This window comes from Trichoderma virens (genome assembly GCF_000170995.1).
Source record: "Trichoderma virens Gv29-8 chromosome Unknown TRIVIscaffold_78, whole genome shotgun sequence".
Lineage (NCBI taxonomy): Eukaryota > Fungi > Ascomycota > Sordariomycetes > Hypocreales > Hypocreaceae > Trichoderma > Trichoderma virens.
The window spans coordinates 479,894-499,814 of record NW_014013671.1 but is presented as its reverse complement, the minus strand read 5'-3'; the positions used below and the strand labels follow the sequence as shown (position 1 = coordinate 499,814).

At 44.6% G+C, this 19,921-nt stretch overlaps 5 protein-coding genes across 5 annotated transcripts; 1 reads left to right on the top strand and 4 right to left on the bottom strand.

Moving 5' to 3' along the window:
• Window positions 1-241: 241 nt before the first annotated feature.
• TRIVIDRAFT_59074 (glycoside hydrolase family 5 protein) lies at window positions 242-1,817 on the bottom strand (the record flags this gene model as incomplete). Its single annotated transcript, XM_014099508.1, has 4 exons — window positions 242-704; window positions 767-813; window positions 867-947; window positions 1,011-1,817. The coding sequence occupies 4 exons, from the start codon at window positions 1,815-1,817 to the stop codon at window positions 242-244; spliced, it is 1,398 nt and encodes a 465-aa protein (XP_013954983.1).
• A 2,655-nt stretch (window positions 1,818-4,472) lies between these two features.
• On the bottom strand, window positions 4,473-6,214 carry TRIVIDRAFT_49838 (expansin-like protein; the record flags this gene model as incomplete). The annotated part of the gene is made up of 6 exons (XM_014099507.1): window positions 4,473-5,008; window positions 5,060-5,237; window positions 5,286-5,501; window positions 5,565-5,930; window positions 5,978-6,080; window positions 6,138-6,214. The coding sequence occupies 6 exons, from the start codon at window positions 6,212-6,214 to the stop codon at window positions 4,473-4,475; spliced, it is 1,476 nt and encodes a 491-aa protein (XP_013954982.1).
• Window positions 6,215-7,458: 1,244 nt separating this feature from the next.
• Window positions 7,459-13,100, bottom strand: TRIVIDRAFT_231059 (uncharacterized protein; the record flags this gene model as incomplete). Its single annotated transcript, XM_014099506.1, has 4 exons — window positions 7,459-9,960; window positions 10,017-12,572; window positions 12,623-12,848; window positions 12,910-13,100. 4 exons carry the CDS (start codon window positions 13,098-13,100, stop codon window positions 7,459-7,461), a joined length of 5,475 nt encoding a protein of 1,824 aa, XP_013954981.1.
• Window positions 13,101-13,922: 822 nt separating this feature from the next.
• TRIVIDRAFT_49737 (uncharacterized protein) lies at window positions 13,923-14,927 on the top strand (the record flags this gene model as incomplete). The annotated part of the gene is made up of 1 exon (XM_014099505.1): window positions 13,923-14,927. One exon carries the CDS (start codon window positions 13,923-13,925, stop codon window positions 14,925-14,927), a length of 1,005 nt encoding a protein of 334 aa, XP_013954980.1.
• Window positions 14,928-14,985: 58 nt separating this feature from the next.
• Window positions 14,986-16,963, bottom strand: TRIVIDRAFT_90504 (glycoside hydrolase family 7 protein; the record flags this gene model as incomplete). Its single annotated transcript, XM_014099504.1, has 3 exons — window positions 14,986-15,624; window positions 15,685-16,381; window positions 16,443-16,963. 3 exons carry the CDS (start codon window positions 16,889-16,891, stop codon window positions 15,253-15,255), a joined length of 1,518 nt encoding a protein of 505 aa, XP_013954979.1.
• Between the last annotated feature and the right edge of the window lie 2,958 nt (window positions 16,964-19,921).

Genomic DNA, 19,921 nt, shown 5'->3' with positions numbered 1-19,921 from the left:
GATTTCAATATGCCAATTTGCTCATCGTAGAGCGAAAGGGTCATCACGATATAAATCCGCAAACCCATATGCTGGTCTTCTAGAAAGAGATTAGTTGAAGTCGGATATTTATGCTATTCCACATGGAGAATCGTGCATATCACATACTTTGAGGGCTTATAAGGAGATTAATAAATTTTTTATCAGACTATTGCAAGATATTCTATCATAATGCTGACTATCAATTTGCTATACCCACTATTTACTCCAACCAGAACGTCTTCATGGCCCTGGGCTCAACAGTCACCTTGAGGCTATTGCCACTAATCTTGTACCGGCTCTGTAAAGTAACATTGTGGCTATTATCAGTCAAATATTCGCTCAACTTTCTCTTCTTGATGCCTTCCAGATCGATGGTTACGTCGTAAGGGAAATGAGCTGCGTTAATGACGGGGATAGCTACAGTGCCGTTCTTGTTAACGTATGCGGTTACGTAGACGTTCTCTACATCGCTTGTGGCATCAACGCGCACAGACCCTGGTCTGGCAAATCGGAAATATTGCGCAAAGGCCCAAAGTCGAGACGACACTTCGTAATTGTCATGGTCAAGCCGAATAAGAGCATTGTCGCCATTGGTGTTCTGTGCACACCACCAATGAGTGTAGCCCGAAGTGTCACTATTCACAAAGGCATTATGCATATACAAGGCCCATTGAAGACCCTCACTGGCAGTATATTGTTAGCAATGAAGTATGAGTAAGACATGGGCTGTATAGAAGATACTTACGCAAGTTGGCCGCTATAATCCCAAGTGCTATTCCATGGGCCAGTACCCTGTGGTACTTGTGTGAGTAGAAGGTGGAAGAAATTTTAGGACTCTAACTTACATCGGCCCATTCTGTTTGGATGTTAGGCTTTCCCCCTGCGTTGAATGGGCGCTCCGGGTTACTCTGGTAGTTGTGCCATGTCTAGAAACTCAATTAGATACGACGGCCTTTTCGGGTTTCAAAGGAAGTCAACGGGAAACAAACCGCAATGTCAAAAAACTTCTCACCGCCAGCTTGCTGGAGCTCATAGAGGATATTTCTCTCTTGTCTTGCGCCGGTTGCATCACAGCAACTGACATCCACCTTTGGGAAAGCTTTTTTGAGTGTAGGATATAAGACCTCCAAGAAGTCTTTAGCCTGGTATCCGTCTGACAACATGCTCTCATAGGTAAATGGATTGAAGTCTGGCTCATTCCAGGCTCCCAGAAGAGAGACATCAATACCTTCTTCTTTATAAAACCTGACATATTGAACCAGATAATCCGCGTATGCTTGGCGCCAATCGTATTTGCAATTGGTACCACGCACACCGCATATTTGTCCACCTAGGTTCTCCGTTCCAACAGTCTTCATACAGCCGGGTGCAGACCAAGCATCAGCGTAGACGTAAAGTTCAGGATTATATTTGAGAGCTGTTTTGGTGAGATTGAATTGGCAGTTGTCACTACCATCCCACACATAGTTGAACTTGCCATCTGGAGTGGCGGGACATGTTGGTAAAATGGTGGTTCCTGGAGAAGATCCAATGTCGTTTCGAACAATAGACAGACCTCCAATGTTTTCGTCAAAGAGAATTTGAGTTACCCTTTGTTGATTTTCGGGCGATAAACCAGAAGACCCAAACTGTTGACAAGCAATACCAAAAGCACCGGAACAGCCTCCTCCAATCATGGTTTGATAGGTCTGACGAGCATTGACCTTGATGTTGGCTTTATATTGGGAGTTGGTATTGTAAGACCATGCCGAACTTTGGCCCAGCAAGGTCAAGGCCACTGAAATTGTGGACATCATCTTGGATAAGAAGAAAGAAAGAATTATTAAAGATCTAAAATGTGAGAACTCTGCTCATCTAGGTCAATGCCAAAAACAAAAAATATCATCTTCCAACACGTCCGTTTTATCTCAATTGCCCTGCAAACCCCCCTCTCCTACTTTGATTATCTCACTATGTACACTCTCACATTTATCCGGTCAACATTTTGTACACATATTCGAATCCTTGTCGCAAGGCCGGTGAGAATGGGCCATTTAGCCTTTTTATCCGCGGTGACGTTTTTTGCGGAGATGAGCCAGGGGTTCAATCAATACCAGGCCAATCGCGCAGACTTGACTAAGGTATCTAAATTAGCGATGAGTTCAAGTGTTGGTTAAACAACTCTGTAATTCTCATGCAATGACGATATAGATAATCATAGAGTATTCGATGACAAATAATATTGTTTTATTAACGATATGCTATGTATTTTAGATATCCCTGCCAGTGAGCATGTCACCAAAGTATTAACCTCCGCGGTAAGCATATTGTAGCTGACTGAGTTAGCAATCGATAATGCGGTAAAAGGTAATGTTTACCCTTGTGATTACCTGATGATGTGGCCAAAGAAGATTCTGTACAAAAGTAAGATTCCCACGAAGTAGTTAGGATGTCCACCTTGTGTAGCCAATGCTTGCAAATCACACCCACCTGTTCGATATATCATCTTTAATGAATTCGTAAATAAGTCATTAGGTTATCAATACAAGTAGTTTGATAACTTATATATTTGATAACTTGAGATGTTTGTATTTGATAGCTTAGGTTGCTGAGCTTTGAGGAAGGCTTATTGTATTTCAACATTAGCCTTCACCTTATATTAGTTCTCATTTGAGAACACCTTCTAACGTGTCTATTGAACATGATTTGTAACTGAATTTGACATCATGTAACGTCATCCGATAGTTAATACCGTCAAATATTAATGTATCCTCCGCCTGAATTTACCTTCCCATCGCTTATGTCATTCAATGGCTTCACTGTTATGATGAATATTGACTTCATATACTGTATTTCCATTTAATTTCTATTGACATAAATCCACTTTTCAGCTGCCTCGATTTTGGCGCTTGACCATTTGTCGTTAAAATTCCATTGGTCGATGTTACCTCAATTCCTTATTCTAGCCGGGATTCGGAACTGCGGAGTTTAGTTGAACACTTAATCATCTACAAGGCAGTTGAGCAACCATCAGAGTGCTGTAATTCACTATCAAGTCGTGAAGACGAAAATATTAGTATTGCGGAACTTCGCCTACCCTTAGGCACTTGAAATAATTCACGACCTATCTTGTTTGGAGTACTGCATTCTTACGACTTGTGCGTGATGTAAATTTCTCCTTGTTCGTGCAGTATGACTATGCACTCCTCGTCAGCAAGTTAGAGAAGGTAAGCACTTGCCACCCTGGCATGCATAGCGACAATAGCCACATGCTTCTCTTTCATTTCACTGCGAGTGCCTGTCGCAGGTTAACCACGTCCCCTAACAATGCCCACAAAAACCTCTTTGTAATACTCAGAGCAAGGCTTAGAAACATCACCAGCTTCACTAAGCCACATTGTCATCTCCATACTGTGCCCGGAGAATCTAGTGGGAGGGGCATTCCATCTTCTGGAAGAGCGAGGTATAACGTGAGTCAGCGCCTCCAGCATCGTCTAATATCGATGCATCTTCTCGGCAAACCGGCAACAAACGGCACTATCGGGACTTTAGCCGATGCACCCCACAAACAATGCGGATACTGGGAGGCAGGGAATGCCACATTTGACGAGAATTAAAAGATTTCTACGGAGTACGGTCTCCAAAAGATATATCCCTATGTCGTCTCAATTGCAACACCACACGATCTATTCTGTCATACGTCGGTGGAAACAAAACCTGTGGAGATCCAGGATATAGGGTAAAATGCTAGTCCAGATGAGATGGTCAAATCTGAAAGTCGAGTTGTCTATCGGGCTTGGCCATTCCGGTTCAAATTATATAAGCTGCTTTTAAGAAGTCTCAAGATTCCATGGTGAACATGGGAGCAACCGCACAAAGCTCCTTGAAACTTTCTTCCGCCACTACTATAAGCCTCTGTTCCAGGTCTTCTGCTATTCGTTAATCGAACGGGATAACATGTCCAACAGGTACCCAATATTAGATCTGGCTGTCCTGCTTCCAACTTGTTTAATTACTATTACTATATAGCTAAGAAGCTGTCTCATCACAAATGTAGGTACCAATTAGACGCCAAAGTTCAAAGCATCTAAAATAAACACGCATATGAACCCCCCCATAACTGGAGTGTAGGCTCGAAAAATGTCGTGTACATATCTTGGTATTGAGTTCTTAGTACCTATTGTTCGTTGAATTTTAGTCGCTAGTGTTACTTACTCGCTGTGTGAAAATACTGGCTTGATGTACTAGCGAAACTTTCTTAGAGGATAATCTGCATGTTTCATTTATAACACCTACATGCTCAGTCGCATGCTTTGATGGCCGTATTTGGATGAATTCCATGATTGCACTATAGGGAGTTTGGATATATATAAATACTATATATAAATGCATATTCCAACGCAAGCTCAAAATTGATACAACAACATGAATTCCAATGGGAAGAAAATATCAATTTACCTAAATTTCCATCCTTAATTTTGACTAAACTGTACACCAATGTCAATGTAATAGAAGTTGGGGTCTGCTGTTGCCGGTGGAGTGAACGTCTTGATGGCTTGTTCGTTGACAATCTGCTCGCCTGTTGGGCTAGTAAGACGAATTGCAATTGGCAAGTTGAAAGGTCCCGATCCCTGTGGAATGACCCAACTACCATAACGTTCTTGTGGGCGACTGCTAGTGTAATTTGGATCATGAACCAAAGCAACCCAAGTGCTTGTATCTGCGCCCTTAATCTCAATCTTGGTGACCGATCCGGGTCCGTTAGTATTAACTGCTGTCAGAGCGAAGTAGTACGGCCCTCCGCCATTTCGAAGCCATATATACACATTTCCAACCTTTGGGCATGGGACTCTCTTGTATCGAGTTGGAATTACACCATTAGTGAGTGAACCATTACCCTGCAAGCGACCCATGGCAATGTCCGACAGATCGAGATGAATGCTATCAGCGGGAAGAGGACAGCCATATTTGAAATTGATCTCTCCGCAATGATCTGCACCGGGGCCGCCTATAACAAGTTAGCCAAGGTTGCGGTGATGCGTAGCAGTGGCTGACTTACAGCACCACTTGGAATTCGCGCTACAAGGGCAGCTATCCACTATCTCGAGAGTGATCGGGTCTGTGTAACCTGCTTCTCCTACAACATAGTCGGTGCCGTCCGGTTTTGTTTGGATAAGCTCAATACATTCGCCGCAAGACAGATAGTTATCTAGAGCTCCTGGCAGAGAAGACCAAAACTGTTTTGCCATTAGATTAGTAGGGGAACGATAAGCAGTTTGTCTTACCTGCGAATAGTAATCTCCGTTTGGTGCTGCAAAGTTGCCGCGAAGAGTAGTGCCTGCAGGATCTTTGCAAAGTAAGGGGTAGGCCGTGCAGAAGGCATTGCAAGTTGATCCAAGCATAGGATCCGTCCAGTTCGCCGTAACGCTGCCCTTCGTGCAGAGACCATAGAGACCGAAACCACAAGCTCCGCCACTCGTTAAGCCGAAATGCGTAGATCTCTGAAGGCTCGAAAATCAGCGCGCCGCAGTAAGCACGTGGACCCCAGGAATTAATCGTCTTACACTATAGTGCCAAGTCTCATTATTAGTCACATGATGGACTTCTGGGTACATAGTTCCGGATTTGCAGTCTGCCGAAGGCGGCGTGGTGCAAGTACCGCAGCCTGAACAGAACTCGGATGTGTTATCATTGGCACAATACGATGGACAACAAACGTTATCCACGAGAGTCCAAGATCCGCAGCTGGAGGCAGCAATACTTGGGTAGGGAGATTGTGAATGAGGAGCAACTGTAGCTGTATCGGTTGTTGTATATGTGGACGCACCACCGGTTGGCGAGCCGCCGCCGCCGGATGATGAGCCAACGGATGAGGATCTTGAAACAGAGGTAGATGAGGTAGATGATCTAGTAGTAGAACCGCCACCGCCCTATGCTTGGTTAAAAGTGGTCCCATAAAAGCAGTCGAGGCTCATACAGTTGATGCAAGACACTGAGAGTAAAAGTCGTTCACATAGATGCACTGGGCGCCAGCAACGCAGCACGTCGGGCTGGTCCATCCAATACCTCCACATTGGCCACTATATTGGGATTAACAGAGATACTAGATATTATAGCGTTCGGTATACTGTACTCACAATAATGCTGCGCAGTTCTGCTGAAGTGAGAGAGAAACAAGGCTAGCAAGAGCTAGCAGGCTAAGTTTACGAGCCATCCCGGCTATTACGACTATTTGGGAAAGGCAATTATCTCTAGTTCAGATGGTCTACTGGTAGTCATACTTATTTAGCTTTATATAAATACAAACGTATGACATTTCATGCATTGAAATTCTCTATTTGAGGGGGTGCTATTTAGGCTGAGTATCATCAGGTGTTCGTGAATCGGATAAGCGGATGTACCAATGCTAAAAGCTGGGCCTAGGTTCTACACCGCTAATGATCTGGCGATGAAACTGGCGGGACGTAACGACCGAGATGGAAGGAGCTTAGCCATCAGGTATTAAATGGTTAATAATGAAGTGTGCGACGCTGAGATTCCATGACTGGGCACTAATGGCTAAAGGTGGAATGTGAGTTAGTTATAGCCAGCTTCAGCCGGCGTCAGGCGGTTCGGAGACACGTACGTCAAGAGCCTTCTGTCAAAATAGGCTTATTTCTATATTTTACCAGAGATTTTATTTATTCCCGCTCTTTTTTTTAATTACCGTTTACGTATAAACGATAATTCATTTTCTTCGACGCCGTTGCGAATTGTGATGTAAACTACTGCTTATAGCATCACAGAAGACCATGGATATTTTGTTAGTCAGTGTCCAAATTCTCTTCGTTTTTCTACTAATTGATTATCGTCAACTTAATATCGTCTATAGTGATATTCTATTAAGCAGCGCGTTGCTATGCCACTGTCTCGCTCTTGGTGAATGGATTGCATCAGGCATCAACTAAAAAATTGCAAACTGGGAGGTCGTGAGTCAGAATAACATCTTGAGGTGTTTGTCTTCTACAATTCACGGGTTTATAGTCAAATATGATTCTGGTAATACTCAAAACGCTCATGCGAATTATTATTTCAGGGATCTAGAATAATGAATCGAGTATATATATGTCAAAAGGTAACTGTTATTACTGCGACAGCAGAGATTTAAGCATTCATCGTATTGTCGCGATTTTAGTGACCCTGCCAGGCAGAGACATTTCCAACCAACCCCCCCCTCCACCCTTCTTTCAACCTCCAAAAAGAAGAGAAAGAAGAAGAAAAGACAAATAACCCTGATTTATTCGTGTCAAGCTGAGGGCATTCACACCATATACTGAAATAAGTGTAAAATGTTCCTGCCCTTATTGCTTAATATGCTATGAAATATAACCTAGATCAATATTAGTGTTATTTTGTGACGTAAACCCGCGAAAAACCACACCTGTTCATGGTACCCATTCATTCTCTCCACAATTTGCATTAATAGAAACGATTGTCATCGGTAAGGGGTGGCTTTTCCTGTGTATTTCCGGCATTGTGAGGATATATATCGCTGTTGCTGCCATAATACTCTTGCTGCTGGCTGTAATAATTTGGATATTCACGTCCTTGATACGATTGTTGCGCTCTGTCTGATTGCGGCTGTGCCGTCGGAGAGCCGTATCCACTATACCGTGCAGTATTGCTGCCATCATATGCGGAATACCGCTTCGTTCCTTGATTCCGAGCTTCCCTATTGTCATAATTGTCATACAATTCCATGTTGTGATACTGTCCGTATTGGGGTGCCCCTGGTTGTCCTGGATATGCTTTGAATTGTTCTGTCGGCGGATGTATTTGCGGTGGCAATTGTTGTGGCGGTGTGGTTGTCGCGAGGGACTGCACACTATTGTAAGGAAGCCCTGTGGCCTGCGGCACTGAGGCTTGGAAATGAACACCAGTATCCACCCTCTGAATATGTTGCGGCGCAGGTTTTCTTCTAATGACCTCCAGAGGTGCTGGAACCACGATTTGTGCAGTGGAAATATCACGCATGCTGACAATGGATTCCCTCTTTGGGATGGATACCGAGGGCTCAATGGTTGACCAACTAGTCGTCGGTTGAATAGACGAAGCGTTGTATTGAGGTGGCGATACTGGTGCCGGCGTTTGAGATGCAATTTGGACGTGTGCAACCTCAGCGACTGTTGGAACGCTAGCTTCTGGATATGTTGAAGATTCAATGTCCACGGGGGCTGTTTCCGCGACCACTTTAGGCTCAGCGACTACAACTAGTTCGGGATTTGTAGTCTGATCTGGTTGTTGATTGTTTGCAGTATCTTCTCCGCCATTTGAATGGACTGCAATATCAGGCACCACACTTAACTCAGAGGCTTTTGGAGGATTATCCTCATAGGCCAAGCCCTGTTTGCTCATATTAGCAGTCCGAATGACGCTCTCCAAGGCGATATTGCCCGAATCCACAGCCGTCTTAAGAGCGCCAAGAAGAGTAGTAACCCGGTCAACAAGCACACCCAAACACTCCCATTGCTCGTTGGAAGACCCAACAAACCCGTCTTGCTCTTCATCTTCAGATTGTTGAGTGGCTGCAAAGGCTGTCTGAAGTGCATTCATGTCCCTCTTGCTAGAATGCATGATATCAGCCCCGTTATCAAGAAGGAAGGTTACAGCCTCTACATCACCACGTGCAGCAGCTACAATCAGAGCAGTGTCCCCGTCATTATCCGGTAGGTTGATATCTGCCCCTGCATTGAGAAGCACCTGTAAGGATTCCTTTGGAAGATATGCGGCAGCATTTATGAGCGGTGTTGATGTATCGTAGCCTCCAAACACATTCACGTCTGCCTTAGCGTTGACCAGCATCTCCAATATGTGAGCTTCACCACGCTGGCACGCCGCTAGAATTGGAGGCGAGTCTGTCCCAAGCCCGAGATTCGGATTTGCACCCTTCTCTAACAGTAAGGATACGATATCGGATTTACTCGATTCGCACGCCCCTTGAAGTGCGGTACCTGCTGCAAAGTTGGGGTTTTGGGTGCACGCGTTCACCTCAGCTCCACGATTAATGAGCTCTTGGACAATTTCATAGTGTCCTTCAGCAGCGGCAGTTTGCAATGCCCAGCCATTTTGATCGTTAATATCTGCACCGGCATCCAGTAGCAACTGCACCATCTCAATAATACCATCAAATGCGGCTGCAGTTAAAGCTGTTCCGTATTCGTCTCCTGTAGCATTCGGATTTGCACCAAAGCTCTGGAGTAAAAGCCTCACAGTCGTTATTTTCTCTCTATCAGTCGCATTGTAGAGAGCATTGCTTAATGTTTCCTGTGTTATGGAACCGTGTGCATAGTCCCAGGCCAACTGTAGCATTTTGTCTTGTGGTTCGCTGCATGTTGCGGCTTCTGTAAAAAGACCGTTGACATCCAAGCCTTGACAATGGTCTAAGAGAGCTTTCACAATATCCCAGTTCCACTCTTCCACAGCACAATCCAGAGCTGACTGAAATACAGCTATATCATGACGGAAATTGAGTAACTTGTTAAATACTTCAATTCTTCCGGCAGCTGCAGCAGCAATAAGTGCTGCGCTGTAGTCTTGGAGGGGAAGTTTGTCTGCGTAGCTTTCAATCAAGTACTCAAACATTGAGTAGTCGGCCAGCAATGCCGCCAATGCAAGAGGGCATTGGACATTTTCGTCGTCCGAGTTGAAAGTCAAAGACACATTGTGTTCTACCAGCAGCTCAACCGCTTCACGGCTTCCTGAGGAAATGGCAGCGTTGACAACCGGCCCAATATCGTTTGCAACAGCGTTCGGATCGGCGCCTCTTAGGAGCAGCTTCTTCATGACTTGGATATGTCCGCCAAATGAAGCCATATGCAGCGGCGTTTGCTCGTGAATCTCTGCAGCGTCATCTATTACTGCACCACGGTTGAGCAGTTCCTCTACGATATTGGGTCGGCCCAGAAAGGCAGCGAAATGCAGCTAGTGACAGTTTAGCATCAAGTAATATTCAATAAAAAAATCTTTATGGAACTCACTGGGGTATTCACCAGCGAGTCACGCTGTTTTATTTCGGCTTCGTGACCGTTGCGTATAAGGGCTGCAACTAGCTGTCGGAAGCCAATCGACGCAGCAACATGCAGCCCATTGAGTGTCTTATAATCGAAGTTATCAAATGTGGTAGTCATGCGGGCATACTCGATCATCCACCGACGACGAATAATAGAATCTGGCTTCCAAAAGTCATCTTCAAAACTCAGATCCTCGGCAATTTCCAGAGTCGCGTTGCTAGCGTGATGTAACCAATGCTTCACGGTATAAGCCAAGGCTTTATCTTTGACCATTTCAACTTCGGGATCGTCCTCTTCCTCGTCCTCTTCTTCCTCTTCGTCATACGTTTCTTCGCTCCCTGAGTATGCGTCGTCGTCGTCGTCATCGTCATCATCATCGTCATCGTCATCTTCGTCATAGTTAACCTGCTCGGTGGCATTAACGTCTTTGATTTGAGCGTCTTCGTGGTCAGAAACATCTTGTTCTTCCGTGATTTCTGCTTCGGCTTTATTGGGAGCTTCCAGTGCTGATTCCTTGGATACCGGTTCCGGCATAGAGAAATCTAAAGTTTCTTTAATGTGAGAGAAGCAACGTAGAGCTAACACGCCGTGTTGCCACTTGACCTCCTCATTAGACAATCCAAGTAATGTCTTGGCATTCTCTGACAAGTGCGTCTTTACAATAATGTTGACGAAACAAACAACAGAGTCGGGTTTGCTCGTTCGCTTGAGATATAGAAGCGGCTTGCATTGCTCAATCAACTTACGAAGCTCTCCTTTTTCCTGATCCGTTGAAGTTAGCCCGGCAAGAAGGCCGAGTTCTGACTCGGTCGGATCTTCATAAGTCAAAACAAGAGCACGCAGCATCTCCTTAATTTTCTCAACGTGGCTCTCGTTCATCCCAAAGATTTGCCTCCAGGAATGATCTAGCAGCGTCTTCAAATCTTGAGGCATATTCTCAAGAATTTTTCGAACTCTCAAGTCACTTTCAGTGTTAGATAGCTCCCCTAGCTGGATGCATGTGATATCAATCCACTGAGTATTCTGTGCACGCTTGCCTACCAGACTGCTGGCGAAATATGCAAGAGCTTTGTTGTACTGTTTTTGTTCGCCAATTGCCGAAATCATTTTCTTAGCGTGTTTGCGCAGCTCCAATTGAACTTGGTTCTCATATCTGCTGTCTTCTAGGTCGATCACGCGGACGCCGTTGACTTTAAAGGCGTCGTCAATATTATGGGACTCTCTACTGGTAATAAACCATCGTGTTGGAACACGTCTAGAGCCTGTGGAACCTATAGCTTCCAGTTCACCAGCGATAAACTTCATCAGTTTAATAGTTGAATCTGACTCCGCTGGCAGGGCATGAAGGTTATTGAGCACAAAATAGACCTTACTGCCGATAAACTCATCAGCAAGCATATCTTGAATTGACTGCCACATGTTTTCAACTGTTATTTGTGCTTGCTGTGACCGATTTGCGTCATCTTTTCCCTTTTTCTTGGTGAATATCTTCGCGTACGGTGCGAGGGTCTCTTGTTGGTTAATGAGCTGCCTGATTACAGACTTTAAAACATCCTCAGCCGTAGAATAGTCAGTCGTCGTATCGCAGAAGAAATAGACGAGGAGAATTGGGCCCTGTCCAGTATCATTCTCTTCGTTTTCGCGCATTAGCCTCTCAATACCTTGCAGAGCAGCCATAGTAGCGTTTGTTTTGCCCCGGCCCTCACGGCCACGCACATACAAACAATCTACAGCCTGAGGAACCCGATTTGTTCCGGCATCCCCTGTGTATTGCAGCCACTCTAGGTATTCGGCTTCTTGAGGTATCCAGGACGACGGTGTAAAAGATTGTGATAATGCTTTTCTCTTCTTTTGTACTTGAGCGCCGTCTAGGGCATCCATAATGCCACTAATCATAGCGCGGTCAATGTCTCTCACCGAGTTCAAACGGTTCCTAACGGATAACTGAGCACCATGGATAATTTTTTTAACCGGATCTCGCACCATTTGTGTCCACCGATCATCTTTCGGGCCATCAAACTTTACCAAATCGCGATGATTGCATGCTAGGCCCAGTTCTTCAACCCCAGGAAGTGTGGCAGAATCACGGTTGACAAATTCTGCATATTGCTTTGGTATCAAATTCTTAGTCAGACCAAAGAGGCTTGGAAGGCCGGCCATTTGAGAAAAGTCGGTTGGATGTTCTTCCCAGAAACAGAATAACTCGATTTTCGGGTTGATTTTCCCAACCAAACGCATGAAGTCATGCGTAAGTTGTCGCAGTTCCTCGTCGCCCGGCTTCATGAGGTCTAACAATTTTGATGAGAATGCCACGTCTACCTTTTCCGCAAAGTAGGCGTACATTGCTGCCACGGCCGCGACAGGAGCGCCACTAAATGGAGTGCCGAAGAAAATGCACGCCGTCGTTGCCTCGAACATGATGGGGAATATATCGCGACGAGAATCTGCAAGTGTGATCGCTTTTGCAACCACTAGACCGCCCATGCTGTGTCCTATAAACACGATTGGTCTCCGTTGGCAACTCTAATGGCTCTCCGTCAGTTCTAGTAACAGTTGAGGTTTCGGTCGCTTACTTCTCTCTTGCTCCTCAGCCCAACTAATAGGCCCATTGCAATATTGCCCATAAATTGTTTCACTTTTAGCTGACCTGTCCATGCTGAGTCGTACATATAGAGCAGCAGTCGAGCTCGTGGAAAATCTCTTTGTAGGCCATCTGCGTGTGTGGTCCAGTTAAAGTCGGTCTTACTGGACTTCCAACTATCTTCTGGATTGGCGCCCAATCCTGGAACAAACACAATGCTACGCAATGGTTAAAAAAGGGAAAGGAAAGAAAAAGGGGTTTCTAACAAAATTGACCTACTCGAGATCGGGGACAACGTTGGCTTTGTCAAGTGGATAGAGCTCTTTGATGCCTTGCTGCACTATCTCATAGCCTTTCTGTTTCTTCGGTGCAGCTGTGTTAAGATTTGGATTAGGGCCCTTTCGTGTTCCTGATCGTTGGACATTTGCCGATCGCCGTACAGTCGTCGATCGCTGTACATTAAGAGACATTCTGAGAACGTTGGGGTTTGTTTATCGTAGTTAAAATGAAAGGCGAATTTGAGAAGAATTCTGGTGAGTGGTGGTTAATATTTTATGAAATTGGAAGGAGGAGATGCTTCGGATAGTTTTAGGGGTCGTTCGTTAGTTAGGCAGAAACTTGATGTGTCAATTTCTCTACGAGCACTAGTTCTTCATTGTCAGATGCTAACAAGGTGCTTAGTGGCTTTTTCTTCGCATGGCCCCCAAACTTGCCCGTGCGGCTGACATGAAGTAAATGTCCTGTTAGAATGTGAGGATAATATTTCCAACGCTTCCTAAGTGAAGTGCAAAATTAATTTTGCTACATCTATTGATAGCGGATATTTCTGTATTCATTGCACAGAAAATATACACATTCCGAGCTAGCCTCATGACAACTTCGTGTTGCTGCTCTCAACTAGTATGTTGGAACATATCCAGCCAACACACAACTGCAATTCGCGGCTTATGTATTAATTTCCGCAACAGTTGCGGAGTGTAACCCACTGCGGCTGATATCCTGGCCTGGAACAATGCGGGCTAATCCATCGCGCTCCTCTTTCTCCGTTGAAGCTCTTTCAACAGCCAATAGAAGGACGAAACAATACTAATTCAGTCTTGAAAGCACCAGGATTAGAGTCAGGCCACTGCTTCCAGGCAGCCAACGGAAATTACAAATAGTATTCCATTCAAACGAATTTATAATTAACCGTGCTCCATAGGGCCTAGCAACGAAGGCCTTCTGGTTCGTCCAGGGACTTCCCAAACTCACACAGGTTTACCGGGTTATGGTATTTTGCCATGACTGCAATAATGGAGAAAAGTCCACCGTTTACCATTGAATTGGTTGACCCAGCCCACGAAGCATCCAGCAGGGATGTGCAAGACGCAACACACACACACCTGGCGAGAATTTTGCCAGCAACCACTCGATCTACCAGAGATGAGATCTTGAACCCTACCAGCAATTTGCAAGAATTTCTGCAACAGGAGCTTCTTGTAAGAAAGATCAATGCCGTTCAAGATTGGTTGTGGGCATGCGGCCGACCTATGCCTCCTCGGCCCCTGCATCACCAGCGAGTACTCTCGCGAGACATCATTATTACCGAGAACCCAGAATTGCATCTCATATGGGGTCCACAAGGAATTCACCTGAAGCCTCTTCCAGAGTATCTGCTAGATTCAGCCTTTTGGCAACAACATATTCTATCGAGTGACAGCCAAGAACAGCGCATCGAGCTGGAACAATGCGCTCGAGGTTTTTTATTCTCGTACTGTGCCCTCATTGCACATTACAGCGACTTTCGTGTCGCACGCGAGAAAGGACTATTGCCGGAAGCCGTAACTTGGGAGTACTGGAAGATGTTGTCGGGCCAGATCTTGCAGCACCATTGCTATTCTACCGTCAACCCCAGGTACTGGTACGGTGAACTCCGTCTCGGGCGCTTGAACAAGATATATCGGTTTCGAAAGGGCCATTTGCTGAGAGGATACTCGAGAATTTCTGGATACGCTATTTACGGGGACTTGATTCGGGACAATTTTGCGTCTCTTATAACGATACTCGGCTACGTCGTTATTGTACTGACAGCAATGCAAGTTGGCCTTGCGACAGATAAATTGATCTCTAACAGTGCCTTCCAGGCCGCTAGTTACGGACTTGCCATATTTTCTATCATCGCGCCGCTGATTTCAGCTGTCGCCATTTTGTTATTTGTTTCAGTTTGGATAGTCAGCAATTGGCGCGCTACAATGGATTTCGAAAGAAGGAGATTTGTGGAAATGGGAGTTGAGCCCTATTGGCGAGATAAGTACTGATGAGAAAAAAGATGGTAGCGATATATGAAGCTGAGATATTTGGCAATCCTATAATTATACGATTCGTAAAAAGTTTTATTTGCAAAATATTTTCGTATTCTTTTTCTATATAATGCATTTGTAGCAAGGGATCAATATGCTTTGAAAAAGCCAGTTTGCCAAGCTCATACGCATTGATTGAAACACCGAACAGCCATTGTCCACCGAAAATAAAATGACCGTATTTACTAGAATCGAAAGTAGATACAATAAGTAAATCCTACATGTAGTTGAAGATGATAAGACTCATATACGACTTAATATCTCAGGCTGCTGCCGAAGCACCTTACAGACACTGAGAATAGTATGGGTTCAGAACCTGGCAAGTGGTGCCGCTAACACATTGTGTAGGTCCACTGTAGCCAATTCCACCACATTGCCCGTAGTGCGTTTGAGTTGGGCCGGGAGAGCTTCCTGTGCTGGATGGGGGCAATCGGGTGGTCGAAGTGCCGGGAGGAGGGTTGCCAGTGCTGCCGCCAGTGCTGCCGATCGGTCCGAAGCGGATGTTGGAGAAGACAACCTTGGCGTTGGGAGACTGAGACTCGATTTGGCTGGGAACTCCAGAGCTAGTAGAACAACTTCCTCGCTTAGCACCAGGGGTAGAAGCCGTCGCGTTTGTTGGGTAGGTGGAGTCCAGCCAAAGCATGTTGGCGTAGTACTGCATAACTCAATCAGCTCTGAAACCATAATAATGGCGTTAACTATATCATGAACTTACATCATCCCACAAGCTCATAACCAAGACCATGCCTCCAGAAAGGGCCTTGTTGAATTGAGCGAGGCCGCCCTTGTCTGTGAACGAAGTTCCACCAAAAGCCGCCTGCTCAGCTGCACAGTAGTCGCTGTTGAGCGTATTGCCACTGTAGCCAGAGAGTTGAGCGTTTGGCTGCTGGAATTTGACTCCGTTTTGGACATAGTATCGACTGATGGCACCAGAAGTGGCGAACTGAGTCACAACAGTCATCTTTTTGGTGGTGTCGAGAGTAAATCCTGAGCCTGGGCCGTAGAAAGTAGTGTTGCCCAAACGGTATGGGTTCCAGTCGCATCCATCTGGGTCGCAGGTGCCACCATATCGGTCACTAGAGTATGTGCCACCACAACCATCGCCACTGCACATCGTTTGGCCGACAGTTTCGCAAGGGTGAGGAGTAACGGCCTGTGAAATCGAGTTCGCTTCCCAGATATCCATCTCTGAGCAGCAGCTTCCGTGGCCGCCAATACCAGTATTGGCGTTGTTGGAGGATGGCTGCCAACCATCCACATTGGCTTGGCCGTTAATGAACTTCAGGTCACGAGGGCATTGGCTGTCGCAATAACCTGTGCCATACTTGGCACCGGCAGCATTGGTCGGATACTTGCTCTGGCCGCCATCTGCGTCCATAGAGACGAAATACAGGGCTCCATTCAAGCCACAACTAGGGATAATTTAGTTTAGAGCCATAATACCAGCTGTGGTACGTAAATTTGATTACTTACGGCAACTGGGAAACATCAACGTCGAAAGAGAACTCGTTTCCAGACAACGTGAACTCCTGGTAACTAGTATCAGTTGCCATCAAGTATAAGCGAGCGCCAACATTCGATTGCGTAACGAAGTTGATAGTGAGGCTGTCAGAACTAGTGGTGATTCCATAAGTGGACGAGTAGGCAGCTCCATCCAAACAACAGTTCTTGGCGCAAGTAGCATCGTCGGGGCATAAGGTTTTGCTCCAGGTGTTGCCATCGTAGCAGTTGGTGGTGCTTTTAACATCATGAGTCCAACGCCAGTTTGCATCGAGGACCACAGAACCTGACTGAGCGGTACAACCGCTAGATGAGCACTTCTGCCATGTTAGGGGCGGGTGAGTCTCCGCTTGTTGGGTGCAGACCTGCTGAGCACGGGCAGCAGCCAGGAAGGCCGAGATGGCGGCCAATTTCTGATACATGATGTACAATCTTTGTCCAACCGAGATGATATGCTCCAAAAGATGGTGTATAAAGCTCTTGGAGTATCCAAGCTGATAGGGAGGTGAAGATGGAGATGGAGATGGAGAGAGCTTGGACTATATATAATTTTCTTGCCATAGACATGAAAACATTGAGGCTATCTTTTCCGGCTATTATTCGTGCCTAAGATGCTCATTTACATCGACAACAGGCACTAAGACCATGTCATCTACTGTAGCATCCATTTAGCTACACGGCAAATGCAACAATGCGCTCCTACCACACTAAATGTCTATCCATATTACTCACAGCTTGAAGGCCCGGTTTTTCCTTGGGCAGATTGAGCCGAATCAAACGCCTATAGAAAATAAGCCTAGTATTTAGAATTCTTCAATGTATACATTTCATTGAATGCAGCTCGGCACAGATTTATACGTATTGACACTGACGATGCCCAATCTGTCCTCTATTTTGCTACATATCGGCCGACTAATTTCCCATCCAACTGCCTGCCTACTTAAATATTGTAGCCTAAATTTTACTCGATGTATATCTTTATACTTAAGAACGCTCCATCCCATCTTTGTTTCTGTGGAAATGTTCACAAAAATCGAGGTTCCGAAAGGAGCCAGTAAATCTCGGAACACCTGAGATTAAAGGTAAACTTGAGACAACAACGTGGGGAAGTGGGGCTTTTTCATTCTCTTGTAACCCTCCAAATTGCTAAAGCAGGTATGTTTAGCCACTTAATTGGTGAATTTTTAGCCGCTAATTTATTATATCTTTAGCCAATACCTGATGTACTTTTAGCCACCGGCCGGTTTCCATTGTCCCTAATGTTGTACTCTGTAAAAAACGCACGATGAGACCCAGTAGAAGGGTTGGGCCCAAGGTATCACTTCGATTCGATCCTAATCCTACGCACATATATAAAAAGCGATATCACTTATTATTGTGGTGCCCATGCCCATAAATACCATAGTTGGTCCGATGTTTAACAGTAAAAAAGACGGTCTAAAGGAAATGTGGCTGATACGGGGAGCGGAATATCGCAAGCAATGATAAGTGGTAGTGAAAATGGGGAACCCATAATTATCCAGTAAGATATCCTGGGTATTGGAAATAAGGGGCGGGGTACAACAGGCTCTAGGCTGAGCATCCCGGCATTGTAAACACCAAGACCTTTATTGCCTATTTAATTATTCCGTTTCATCCCCTCTAGGAATATCCGATTAAGACTCGCCTTAAATCATTGTATTGCACCAATAATAATGAAGCTCTTGTTCCTACATATGATAGGACTTGCCCATAATAGTTTTTATCTCTATTGATATCAGTTAGCCTAATCTGTCATGTTTTGGTGCCTATTCCGGCCGTTTGCAGGAGTCTCCATTGTGCGGATTGGCCGACAAATTTCGGAGTATTTCAAAGTCACATACGATAAACGGATAAACCGATAGTATAATATTCTCATGTAACATTATGTTTTCGTTGAGAATTCGGTCAATTTTTATTACAAAATGAGCTCACAGTGGCCAATTATATCTGCTCCTGCGTACAACCCGTTAAAGAGGAAGAATATTTACCAGAGGTTGAATCTTACCATTGAGAGTCAAATTCACAAGTTCAAGCCTTTGTGGGTCCCTTACATTAGTCATGACTTCCGATTTTACATCTAATCGTTGCTCGTGATCGGCGGACAAAGGGGTGCTGTACTTGGGCTGGCAGTTTTTTAACTGGGAATTGACTATAGTATTTTGCCTCCTATAGCTATAATATATACAGAATCAAAATTATATACCCCTCGTGTATATCCTTTTTGGACGTAGTGTTAGGATCTTCTTACGTTATAAATCTGTACAACATTGCTTACTGCCCCCAATTGATGCGATCAATCCTTGACCGATGATTATGTCCACCTCTAAATTCGGATGAGACCGATTATTATCTCAAGCCCATGCAAACCTTGCCTACAGTATCTACGAGGGAAAGGGGGAGGAAGAAATGAGAAATGACGGGGAGAAAAACAGAAAGCCAGAAAAGAAGGCCGTCAGGACATACTAATTCAGGTTGTTACGAGTTCCGCTAGAATAGTGCTAAAATTATTATATGGAACGTAAAATGAAGATCCACATGTGGTGAGATCTTGTGCAGTTGTCGAATTCTGTGACATCTCAATTATAAATTCGCATGTCAACGAGATGAAACAAAATTCTGCATATCCTCTTCACCAGTTCTAATAGTTTAGCATCTTCATTTATTGTCATATATATTGCAGAATTTTGTTGATGAAGGAATATGGGTTAATAAATGAATTGTATAGATATTGTCTTCGATAAGGCTAGTACAGCTAGTGATACATCTAATACTGTCTTTATCATTGCTCCTCTTCAGGAGAAAAAAGATAAAATTCATCAATAACTTTTATAAAAACAGAAAAATATGATTAGTATATCTGTGGTGAAACTCGATTGACCGAAGCAATTCAGTTCTACCCTAGGATACCGCCATATTCCTCAGATTTGAGGACGAGAGCAGTCCGAAATTAAACTGGTACTCAAACTTAATGAACCACTCTACTGTTGAAGATGTAACTTTGAATATTGCACCACAATACATGAACCTCAATTGTATATAAGCAATCCACCAGCTGATTAGTCGCATCAGGCTGCAAATTTACGAGGTTTCAGCAGATCAGGACCGTCAAATTACACCTCGCCCTATTAATCATTCCGATGAGAAATTGCAAGCGCAGTCAAACTTACGAGATTTCTAAGGTACTGAGGGGTTCATAAATACTTATCTCTCCTCGATTTGAAACAGTCATAGACGAAGAAAACGGTGATTGGTTCAGGGTGTAATCTATTATCAAGACGTAGGGCAAATTGACATTATGAAGCATAAGACATGTCTATTCATAATGTACAATATTTATCTGCATCTTGAAAGAGAAGATTTATTTGCCATTTAGTTCTCGAACTATGAACAAATTTAGCAAGCAGTCCAGTCCTCATCGATAACAATGAACC